We start from the raw sequence: 12,956 nt of genomic DNA on the forward strand, positions 1-12,956 counted from the left end.
GGAGTTATTTTTATGATATGCATTGTTGCATGCTATCTTACACTTAACTTCTGCCCTGAGCAGATGAAAATCTTCATCTTCATAGACTCCGGTAAATATTCTGATGCTTATTGTAATCTTCATTGATTTATGCAAACTGGTTTCTCTATTCATCTCAGAAAGTGCAATATCATTTGTTTAAAGGTCTATTTTGATGTGTTAATGGCATATTACAGACATTACAGACAAAATAACATTCATGTTCCATGTAAGGATGTAAACTAACAATTAAAAATACATGATTAATACTTTGATTCGGTCGTAGATCATGATTAGTCTATCTGCCCTATGTAAGTGCTGAGCCAATAGATCCCAGGCGGTATTTTCCACCTACTAAGTATTTATCGGATGAAAATATATGGGGAGAATTATTTTTGTGTATGTTTCAAAAGTGTGGGTTTACAAGGTAATCTTAGCTGTAATTATTTCAGGTAGACAAGAGCCCTTTAATTATACATATACATATAGCTTTTTAATTGAAATAGTTTGCTATAAGGAAATTTTGGATCTCATTTTAGAGATGTCAGTAAGCATCGCCCAGGTTCACTCATTCAGTATCTTTTGGAGTGAATGAGTATCACAATGCTGCTGTCACTGCCTATGTTCTGATTCATTCTTGCCAGGATTTTCAGTCACCGAATTGTATGTTTATACAGGAATCCAGTAGCTCCCAACCCTCATCTTCTGCGAGTGTTTTGACTCTCCCTCTATCTCTCTCTCTCTTTTTTTTTTAATTCCCATCCAATCCTTGTCCTGAATATCAAGAACTTCTCTAAGTAGTTCTACCATGTCTCAGAGGCTCTGAGATGTCCTGACATTTCAAGCAGTTTTGGATGGTCAATAGTGCAGTAAAATGAAATCCTGTAAAGATGGAATTTTCTCTATGCATGGATGACTGAAGTTAAGCAGAAATTTCCAGAATGTAATTCTGTAATTTCCAGTACATAAAGCCTCTACAGACATATTTTTCCAGACCTGAGCAGAAGGAATAGGTTTATGCTACACCTTAAAATCCGATGATGCACAGACTACTTACTGAACTTTTGCAGGAAGAGATACTAGTGACATTCAATTGCTGTTGACCTATCTGCTAATGAAGTCTTCCAGAATTCTTCTTTTTGCATAGTATGTATTTGCCTGAATTACAGATAAAACCGCAAAGACAACTATAAAATGGAATAACATCATGTTTTATCAGGCAAATTTTACAATGATTTTACTACGATTTTTAGTTCATTAATTCGGTAGTCTGAGCTAAAAAATATCCATTTCTTTTTTATATTTTTGAGCATTGTGGTTCCTTTTTACTGAAAGTCTAGCTTTCATCATCCTGTATTATACTCTGAGAAACATGAAGTCATCAATTTTACCACTTAGTATTGTGTTACACTAATTGACTGTCTTATCTTTATGAGAAAAATGAATGAAATACCTCACAAACTTTAAAATTACGGCAAATATTCTAATAGCGTTGTGGAGGAATGGTGCATGGACTCTGAAAACAAGTGACTGGCAATCTTCTGACCTGTAAATTTTCTTTTATAGCTTTCTAAATAGACCTGCTGGAATTCTCTTCCACATTGTCTATCTGGAATAGACCATGGAGCAAATTATCTATCAAACTTTATTGTGCTTTATCTTGAAGGGGCCTGTCTGGGTCTGCACAGAGAGAGCCCAGGAATAATATATGGATTAGATCTCTTCAGTAAAGCGAAATGAAACAAACTGACAGCACAGTCAATTAGGCATAGCTACATTCTTCAAAGTCATTAAAACTCAGGAAAAATGATAGACTCATTCTCCTTCTACTTGTGGCTTAGTAAGGCTAGAGTAACTCTAGGTAAGCCAAAAGACTCACACTGATATGACTGAGAAGAGTAAGGGGCTTTAGATGTTACTTGAATTAACTTGCTACATTTCCATACCTCAGAAAATCAGTACTTTGATTTTTTTTCATTCCAGTGGTTAAAAAATCAGAAAAATAATAATAATCCTCATGAGGCTGCTCAGAGAGAAACAGTCTGAATTTTGGACCTCCAACCAGGAAGTTACAAATAGGAAGGAAAAAAAGACAGATAAAGGAAATTATTAAGGGCTTATTATGGTTCATTTACTTAGATTTGCAAATGCTTGCCTATTCATAGATCTGAACCTTGAAGTTTAAGTAACCTAGACAGAAAATATGCATTTTATTGCACAGGAAAAACTTTTCTTACAGTTATCTGTGTCGTTTTACAGAAAAAGAGGGCTGTGAGGATGAGATTAAAATATAATCTTAAGATATTCATGAAATAGGTTATAACTAGAATTGAAATCTTACTGGATTAAATTTAAGATGGATTTGATTGTCCTTGCACAGCTAATGGTGACTCTGAATGAACCTAGTGAGACTGGGAACAAAGTAGGGTGGAGATCAGGTAAATCTAAAATTTGTATAACTTTAGGATCACCTGTGACTTTCCTTCTTTTGTAATCAATTATAATTTATATCATTTTATATATTAGAAAGTCACTTCTGTGAAACATATTTTTGGCTTAGGTAATCTTAAAAACTAAACATTGCTATTTACACCTTTTATAATACCTATGGCAGTAATTCCAGAAGGACATATTTAGCCGTCTGTCCCTTGCAAGCATACTTCTGTTTACCTGTTCTTACGTATAAAAATATTAGAAAGGAAGCAAACGTGAGCAGACATTTATAGATGTTTTTCCCACAGATGTGCATACTAAAAGGAAGCCAGTTGATAAAACACTTGCCAACCAATTGTTTAAAGTGTTCGGAATCAATTGTTTGATATTTAATGGAGATGAACTGTGATTTAGAAAAGAAAAGAAGGAAAATTTAGGAAAGAAAATGCATGCGCAAATTAAGAGCTAGTTAAAGAGACTCAGTATAGGAAGTTTCGGGTTTGGGGAAGAGGGGTTTGCATGAATCGGTGGATCTTAAAGTGCAGGGCAAGGAGGTATTCTGGCAGTTTGATGCCAGGCATGGTGGAATTCCCTTTTTTGTCTCAAGAGGCACATCCCAGAGGGTACCCGTCCCGTCTCACAGTGGTGAGAGGAGAAGGTGCCTCTCTGTCACCTCAGCAGCACTTGGCTTCCAGGGCGCTTCAAGATGAAAATCATCCTCACCGTAAATTAGATGCACCCCAAGTATTGTCCTTATAGCAGCCAGCTGTAGGCAGAAAGTGGTTTCCGGAGTGCCTCTGGAGCCTTGAGCACCCAGTTCGGCAACTACGTCCTCACTTTCTGTTGGGACTGGCATACAGCCACTTTAGGTCAGCGCTACCAAGCATATTAGGCGACTAGTTTATATGTTATAATTTTCCCCTGCAGTTGTCCAAGGCTCTTCATGGACTATATGAAGAGTCTAAAAACTCTAGGTGTTATAAGTATAGTCAAATAAGTATATACTCATATAAAAGTATATACCTATATAAGTATACCTTTCCTCTGAATGAGGGAAATTCTCTATTAATCTCCAGCAACTTATTTGCAATGATTAAACTAACTGTCTTTTTGCTTCTCAGTCAGCAAATTGAAAAGTTATAGGAGATGATAATTTTCTTCCAGAGAGCCCAGTATTGCAGGAGTGGTTGTACAAAGAGACTTTGAAAACTGACTGACAGAGAAAAGAGATAAGCACAACCTGCAAAATGAATAAAGAAGGATGGAGTTTGGCAGAGTTCATGTTTGTTACCATTAGTCAAAGATGTGGCATTGATTATTGTGAGAGGTTCAGCCTAGGACCTGCAAATACTCCTTTCCTGTGTGCCGGCTACTCTGGGAACATTTACCAATTCAGGCAAAGAAATTTAGCAGCTTCACAAGTGGTAACACTTTTATTCTTTGACAGTGTTTTTTCTGTACCTTTGATTATTCAACAACTTTAGGCATGCACGTCCCCTTGCTTCACCCGGCATTTTGTCTTGAACAGGTCTATTCAGTCGTCTGAGACAGGAAAATTACGCTCTCTTTTCAGTTTCTTGGCTTTGTATTGGGTTTTGACTACTGAAGCAACATCAGAGTTTCATATCTATAGCAATAGGCGTTTACGGTCTGAGAACCGTTATTTCCCAGGAAAAGTGAAAGTATCATTATGCATCATGCCACCTCTCACTTCTAGGTTTATGTAGGGACATGAATTAGTTGTATGAGTTCACTTGGCTCAGTGCTGATAGTGAAAGTAGTCTCCAATTAACGTATAAATCATGCACTAACACTGCATTTATTTTTGTTAAGTTTAATTAAACTGATCTTTACCTTCTAGAGAGAAAACTCTTATCTCCTAAAACATAATCCCTGATTCATAACACTCAAGCAGTGTGTTGATCAGCAATACATGACTGAGAGAACTAGTTTCATTCATAATAACAAAGAATCTAGGTAATTTTTGAATAGTACCATGTTTCTACATCAGGGCTCTATCTGTTTCTTCTCAGGGCCATTTTTTGCTAGTATCTCAAAATTGCAAAGAGTACCACCTGTTGTGCCCTTGCACAGACGTCAAATACTATCTTCGCTGTTTGGTGCCGTTCAGGTATCTCAAATATCTCTAGAATGTTGAACTATTACTGCTAACACATGCTTAAACATAAGTGAACCTAAAAAAAACAGTCTCGACTTTCAAGTATGTTTCTTGAATCAATAGAATTTTGTGGCCACTAAGTATGTGACTGTTGACTTGATTGTAATGGATATTAATCTGGCCATTTAAAGAGAAACTTAGCACACCTGAAGTGTTCCCAGCACTGACTTGAGCGCTGATATTATTATTATTATTATTATTATTATTATTATTATTATTAATATTATTATTATTATACTATTATTATACTATTATTACTACTACTACTACTATTATTACTACTACTATTATTATACTATTATTATTATTTTGGCTTTGTGTTCATGTCCGGTAGCACAGAGCAGAGAAAAATTGCTGAACGCTCTCAAGAACTTTCTTCAGGAGCAATATAAGCCAAGAGGTTTCTTTTTAAAAATATTTTTAGCAGTTGCAAGCTTTGTGTTTATAGGTTTATTGTACCATTCTGATTATATGTAGATGAGGTCACTGCTTGTGAAATAGATAATGCTGAGTCCAAATAATGGTTAGAAAATGCGATGCTTGCTCAGGAAGAGAGCTGCTTGAAGCAATAAGGCGTTGCCAGAGTTCTACACTGTGTCTATAAATAAAAAGGCTGCAGTTCAACCGGGTATTGTTTAAATTGTCTTTAATATTGGGTCCTAGCTAAGGTCTACCATGTAGTACTCTTGACAGGAAAAGATTAATCAATATAAAAAAAAAAATTAAGGAAGAAAATTTGAGGAATTTAAGGAAGAAAATAGCAGCAAGGATGATTTCTGGCATGAATAACTGTCAATACGGAGGAAAAAAGGGAACACGAGAAGAGAAAATCAGTAATGAAAACATTTGCAATCAGCCTGTTGCATTGGCCCCTCATAATGTGTCTCCTTTATTTTGAAAATGTTAACTTTCATTTCAAAAACTGAAAGGATTGAATATAGGACTATCCATACTACTAACATCCAAGTACTACGTTATTTGAAGAAATGACACAAAGTAAACACCAGAAGTATTGTAAAACTAAGAATTACCAGCATCCTCCCTAAACTCTGGGAAACACCTCTTTTTTCCTGTCCCCTCCTGACTGGCCCCATGCTCTAATTTGGCCCCCTGGCAATTAGCTCTGCCTTCCAGAGGTACTTGCCAGTGTAATCCAGCTGTTGTGCCTGAAAAGAAGCAGAAAGAATGTAAATAAGAATAAAGGCTGCAGCCACAGACAGAAACATGGGAAAATAGGACAACATAATCTATATTCCTGCATCCATGCTGCAGACAACATTTCTTTATGTAGCTACATAAAAATACAAACCACCATGTTGCTGAATTGTTATTATAAAGTATCATTAAAGGAGAAGTAAATAATCCACTGAGCCTGACTGTGATTAACTAGTGATGGTCCAAGCAGCTTGTGCCACTCCTGTATCAACCGAAGCTGGCTGGATATTAGCCATTATACGATTTAGCAAAAAAAAAATAATAATAATAATAATTCATTTTTAAAGCATTCCCGAAAAAAAGTCTACTTTTTCTGTGACATCTGTAGAAAATTACTTAAAATTAAGAAGACAAACAAACAAAAAGAAAACTAGTAAAACCTGAAAGCATAAGTGTTTCATCTTGAAACTAAGGTATTACCATTTCGTTTGATGTTTCAATAATCAAGTGGAAAAATAATTTGCTTGCCTAATGTTCTTAATTCCTTCTATTAGCCTAGATCTTCAATATATCTCTAATAATGTGCCTGGAAATTCCAGGAGGATTTCCTGGTGACTTGCTGGAGGTGTGGAGTGGTCAGAGGGTTTGAGCTGAGAACAGGATCCTGTGCTAGGAATCTAGCTGCAAATCTGATGGAGCTACCTGGTATCATTTCTGAAAGAAATACTAGGATTTTTTGTCAAATTACTTAAGTTATGCCTTTAGAAAAATATATATTTATGGAGGAAATTTGACCTAATAGCTGGTGGCACATTTATTACAAATCCAGATAATTTAGAAGTCATTCAGCACTGGAAAGCAAATGGGGCCTCCACACCAAAAATGGAGTAAGCTGAAGATACGCGGAATACATGATTACTGGACCTGAGTCTTGTCTGGTGCAAGTCTGAAGAAGGGCTACTTCACCTAGTGAGTAATTTAAAATGTCTTTGAAATGGAGAACTACTTTTCATGATCGGTGCTCAGTTAGAATCAGCAAAAACTAGCTTGTGGCATTAACATGACAGAAGATGAATTGTTAAATCTTAAATAAATTCCTCTCTGTAATGAAAAAGAAACTAGGACATTTTGAGTAGGGTTCTCAAATGTAATTTTCCTGGATAATTCGGGTGGTCTCCTCCCTTCCGCAGTGTGATTGGTACCTGCAATTCTACGCCTACGCCAGGAAAAAGTAAGTAAAATTGATCTGTTTTAAGGTCAATAATTTTCAGTATTCAACTATGACAACTGTGCAACTAGCAGAACTGGGGTAGAAGGGACCTCAAAAGCTCATCCTATTGCTTCAAAGTTCAAATATTTTTCCTGAAGATTTTTGATAACCTGAACTAAAAAATCTTAATCTTTATAGAGACTTTATAGCCTCATTAGACAATCTATTCTAGTGCTTAACTATCCTTAACATTCAAATGTTTTTCTTAATATCTAGCCTAATCTTGATTGCTGAAGGAGAGAAAGGATAGTGAAAAATTCAAGCTCTTCTCCTCACAAATGCAGCACATCTTTCTACATTGTAACTAACACTTCCTATAAATAGATTTATCCAAGAGTCCATAGAAATCATACCTCAGATGCTCCTAGTAGATATTTTGGTATATTTTGGTATACTTATCTGAAATAGGGGAAAATAGGAATATCATAACCTGTTTCTATGCTTAACAATTCTTTATAACTCCTTAATATTTGTATCTCATATAAAAGGAATAGGTATTGCATTGTATGTATGTGTTTCAGTAGATTTTTTTTTTTTCGTTAGATAATTCCTAACTTTCTTAGGTATTAAACTATTATCCTGGGCATTCTGAAACCCTTTCAAGTTTGATGTTAAAATAGTTTTTCTTGGAATGCTGTTCAAACACAGATGGAACTAGAGTATTTCCAGGTGGGATCACAAGGCAGACAAAAACTGAAATTCAGCTGATAGTTATGTTAATATTTGAGACTGCTCAGAATTACGTACACATTTCATAATGCTCCATGTGCATCGTTTTGTCCTGTGTTGATAGTAGGTTTACAGACTTGAGGCTTTAATGAAATATGTGCTATCCGTTGTAACATTACTTATTTAGCAAGAGCTTCTAAGTGCTTGTTTGTCCTAAAGCATTCCTAACAATTTGTCTTGTGTAGGCATTTGTAATTGGTTTAGGGTGTTATTTGTCACTCGTGCTTTTTGTGTATTACTTCTGAAGTCCCTAGGGCTGTGACTGGCAAAGAATCGTACAGGTAGGTGACTAAGACCGCTGTAGTAGCAGAAAACTGTTTTGTAAGTGTAGAATATGATGCAACCTATATGTCTTTATCTAGGATGTGATTCATGGGTTAAACACAGGTGTATCCTGTTGTTTTAGGTACTCTAAAGTATTTTCTACCTTGCCTACAGTTGCTGCTCAAGAAAGGTGTGGGTATCCCATGGGTTCTGCATCACATCTGACAGTAGTCAAATTTCCCTTCAGGCAATGGAAAAAAATAGCACTCCAGTCAGCTAGCTATTAAAAAGAATCAAATGATTATCAAGAGGGTTTACAGTATTAATTTTAGTTTGCATACTAAATTTTAGACGGCTGAAGTCAGGTGAGATTATTTCTGGCCTCGGTTTACAGAACAGTTTCCAGGTCTGCATGTGTCTAGACACAATTCATTGCATGGGTCTATTCCTGTACTGAAACAGCCTTTGGCATGATTTCATTTTGTCAATTTTTTTTTTTTTTACCGCCCAAGTTTTCTTTAGATTTTTTTGACTATCGCATTGGCTTTAACTTTGACTGATTATGACGTGATGATAAGGTGATATGACTGAATTTCCATTCCTTGGAAAAGTGCGCAAACTTTCTGCAAACTAGCCAGGTCAGGTGGTTGATTTGTACATCTGCCGTCATGCTTCTTGCTTTGTGCTGCGGTACTGTCTAGAAGTTCACATATCAGTCTGATAAGATACTGTCAGAACTAATTAGGCAGTTTGTATGATTTACTCTAAAAAGGCCCGTATGCAACTTGTATCAATGCTTGTTGAGGATGCTATGAATTCTTACTATTACCTCCTGCTGCCCTGCTCATATCCATAACATTTACTTACCAAGCTCCTGATTTCCTTGGCTGTTCTGGCTGAGTGTTTGGCCTTTTAGAAACACATTCCCATTTCTGAAAGACTCTGCTGTAATCTTAAAGGAATTGGATTCTCGTTGATCTGAATGCAGTGATTTGACTTTTTGTGAACTATGCCATTCTGAATAGAAGAAGAAGGGAATCTGAGCAGTATTGGAAAGCCGTATGGAATAATGATATTTAACAAGAGAAATTTTTATGATCACTTTGTGTGCACACAGACTTTTCACATCAAAAGTGAGCCAGAGTTTAGGAAGCAGAGCTTAGAAGCCTCTCCTCATCTCATTTGCTTCTGTGTCATGCTGTTGAGTAAAGCGGCTACTTCAGATTTTTGACATTATAGAAAAAGAATGAGACATTGAAGAGTTTTAGATTGCCTTTGGAAAGTGACCTGAGCATATTCTGGAATTACAAAAAATAAGAATTAGCACTCTGGTTTTATTAGGCATATCTGTAAGACTTCTACATCATCAGAAAGAGATTTTTACAACTTATCTTCAGTAGCGGAAACAATGTGAAAGCATGTTACTTCCCAGGGGAAAACAAAAAAAGAACCAATATGGCTGAGCCAAAGCCAGTCATCTTACCACAACAACCCTTCTCATACCTCTGACAAAAAACAGTAATTAAAAATAGAATCGTACACGGTGCCTGTTTGTCCAGCCTTTTGAAACAGGCTTGTTGAATCTAACTGGTCTTATGCAGGTATAGATTTACTGACGAGAGAGCATAAAGAGCTTATAGCTTGTCCATAAGTATCTCATTGTGTTGGATCCATGCCTCCTCACATTAATAGGAGACAAACTGCACTGCCACCACAGATGCATCCAAGTATAACATGGCAAATCCGTCCTCGCTCTATTGGCAGTATCTTCTGCCCTCTGGTTACTTGTTCTGAATCAAATTCCAAAAACTAAATATTGCAGTTTTGCTGTTAAACAAAGCTGAGTAATTTGTTCCAAGTAAAATCTTATGCCACAGGCTAAAGATCCGAAATTGAAGAGAGCTTGAAAAATAGATACAATAGGAAATGATGCAAATTCTCGAAAAGAAACAACCCCCCCCCACACACATTCCTTCTTCCATTCCCTCTCTTAGATCAATTGAATATATAAATGTATATTTAAAGGGATGTGGTGTCTGCCATGATTATTTGCCCAATGTATTCCAATGATTAAATTGTGTAAAAAGGGGTCAGGTACTTTCGCATGCAGTTTGTCAGTTTATTCACTTGATTATTTTTACATAAATAGTCCCAAATACACAAGATCCGATTTTTTTTTCCAAAAATAATACAAGTTTTGATGATATTTAAAAGTTTAAAATCTAGAAAAATGTAATAAAAATTTAAGAAGGATTATATAAAAGTGACATCTTTTTTCCACTGGTTTCTCAATGACCCATTTGAATGAAGAACTTGATCTTTATAATGTAGTTTCCCATTGCAAAATGGAGGTATCTATACACTCTTAACTGCTTGAAATGCCTTGAGTATACTGTTTGGGGAGCTTTGTATAATTACCCTTTCTGATGGCACCAAGTTACTTTTGACGTTTAGCTCAGGTATCTCAAGATTTCTGCATCTTTTTGATATGACAGTGGAGTTAGTATTCAAAGACATTACTCTTATCTGGAAAATGTACATTGTCTGTGTGTTCTGTCCTTCTGTCCTTCCTTCTTAATTTCTATTGTTGCAATCTCAGAATGAATATTTGAAATGACATTCAGCTCTTTGCGATAGCACACAACTCAAGCAAGCATCACTTAAGAGCTATTGACCCCTACCCAAGAGGGAATTAGTGGGACAGACTGCTGATGGTCAGCCTCCTTTACTCTCCCTTAAGAGCTCTTGGCCCCTACTCAGAGGGAGATTAGTAGATGAAACTGCTGATGGTCAGTCTGCTTTGCTATCCCTCTGGAAATTTTCATAGAGGTACCATACACCTTGTGTCCTCCTCTTCCTAGAAACACCTGTTTATCCATCTGTAGACAAATGTAACCTCTTTCACACTTTTCTCATCCATCTCCATTTCACATGAGACATACGGACGCTTTGCCTTCAGCATAAATTCAGTATGACTGCCAGTACTGAATAGACAGTCTCCTGGAGTTTCACAAAAACTCTAGTCAGTTTATATGTATGGATCAAAATCCTTAACTGTTCAGTCTACCTTAATTTAATCTTTTTGTTGGCATGCAAAATCCTCAAAGATAATTTATTCACAAGAGGTGGGGAGCAATATATATACATAATTTTTTTTTTTTTTATCAAGTATATAGTGAAAAAAGATCTTGGGGATCACAGAAAACAACTTGCTAATCAAGTTGAGCTTTTCTCATGGCAGGGCAGCATGGTTCTCCATCCAAAGGAGCAGTCTTTAGCTATGAGCATGTCATAACCATAACTGAAGAGTGCTCCTTTGGACGGATTTTGAATCACGTGCATGAAAGGAACATTTTGTTCAGGGACCAGAGAAAATATAAGTTCAAGTAAAAACTCCCAGCCTTACACAGTATAGATGTAGATGCCGTAGAACCAACTGCTCTGATCACTAATCTACTCCTATTGCACCAGATTTTTTGTTAATGAGATAAATGTGAGTGAGTGTCAGCTGCCATATGCTGCAAAAAACCAAATAAGGAAGAGACAAACATCTCATCCATTTCTACCAAACCGCACTGATATCTCAATCAAAGAAGTCTTTGAGACTCTTTTTTTTTTTTTGTGGGGGGGAGGGGGGAATACCAAAAACTTGTGGGGCTTTTTTTTTAATCTGTTTACTCTTTTTCCAATAGTTTGTTCTTGTCATAGGCTGCTCTTTTTACGTGAACTGAATTGATCTATAAGGTGATGTTATCTAATGTTTTCTATATAGTTGTCTTGGATCACTTATTGAAAGCCTTTGATGTAAATGTATTGTCCAGCTCATTGCAGACAAGCCGGATTTTTTTTTTAGTGTTATAATTTTTTTGCACTCACTTTATGAACTGGATCAAGTAACTTAACTCCTCAGTATGTTTGTATACCTGTTTAGAAAATGATATTAAAGTTTGCATTTCATAAAGCTTTTGGAATTCAAATGCTGCTTATGACCAGAGAGACTCCCTCCACTGAGTTAATGGGAGTTTTACCATTTATTACGGTCAAAACTCAACATCGTGCATTTTGAATTCTGCAATAAATTGTGAAATAAATTACTCAAATTCATACATTCAATTGTATTGTGCAAGAAATGTTACTTCACTGCAATAGAAAGTATAGAAGGGGTATACACACACCGTCAATTAGATGTATTGAGCTAGATTTAAATCTTGGGCAGTTTAAATTAGGACAAAGTTCGTGAAAGTCACTGAAATTCCATCAGCCTAAGACTGGCATGGGAGAAGAGTGATCACACAATGAGGACTTTCACATACTGTGAACAACAAAGAAGCAGTATTGGAAAAGGTGAGAAATTAGAACCAAAGCATTTAGCTTACTGAGCGACTAAAGTGTCTGTAAACGATACTTAAAGGTGGGAAAACTGTCCTCTGAGCAACCCTAAGCTCACACTCCTCAGCTTTTACTCCATTATTTAGCATAGCAGCACTTTTGTCCTACTCTACCTATGATTTCTAACTCCCCAGGTTTTCACTGGACTAATTCACTGTACTGCATTTGCCTTAAATAAGCAGTACTCTATTCCAGAAAGTTATACAAATGTAAGGGATCCTTTGCAGCACATTCCGGTTGGAATTTGGATCATGCAGCTTGTCCTTCATAGTCCTCACAGAAGTACCTATACTGTGTAATTTCTTGCCCTCTAACTGGTTTCCCAGCTGGTTAGCTAAATTCCAGTTAGACTGAAATGGAAGGCAAGATTTATGAACAATTTGAAGTAAAAATTGATATAACACTACATGTTAGGAGTAAAAGTGAAGTTGGTAATTTTGTTTTAATTTAGGTAGCTGTAATGTCATAAACTTAAAGTGAGCCTGAGGACTCAGTGTTGATTCATCCAACAAGCTAATA

The 12,956-nt window shown here is 36.2% G+C and overlaps 1 protein-coding gene across 8 annotated transcripts in view; it reads left to right on the forward strand.

Moving 5' to 3' along the window:
• PCLO (piccolo presynaptic cytomatrix protein) overlaps positions 1-12,956 on the forward strand; it is a 378,473-nt gene that overhangs the window by 332,072 nt on the left and 33,445 nt on the right. Inside the window, exon 24 of one of the 8 annotated variants that reach the window (XM_068921710.1) lies at positions 6,615-12,766. The exons of the other annotated variants lie outside the window; for them this stretch is intronic. Within the exon in view, the coding sequence (XP_068777811.1) occupies positions 6,615-6,676 (62 nt within the window). The 3' untranslated portion in view covers positions 6,677-12,766. Of the gene's footprint in view, positions 1-6,614; positions 12,767-12,956 lie in introns of those variants that run through there. 8 annotated transcript variants of the gene reach the window in all.

Source organism: Struthio camelus, chromosome 1 (assembly GCF_040807025.1).
Source record: "Struthio camelus isolate bStrCam1 chromosome 1, bStrCam1.hap1, whole genome shotgun sequence".
NCBI lineage: Eukaryota > Metazoa > Chordata > Aves > Struthioniformes > Struthionidae > Struthio > Struthio camelus.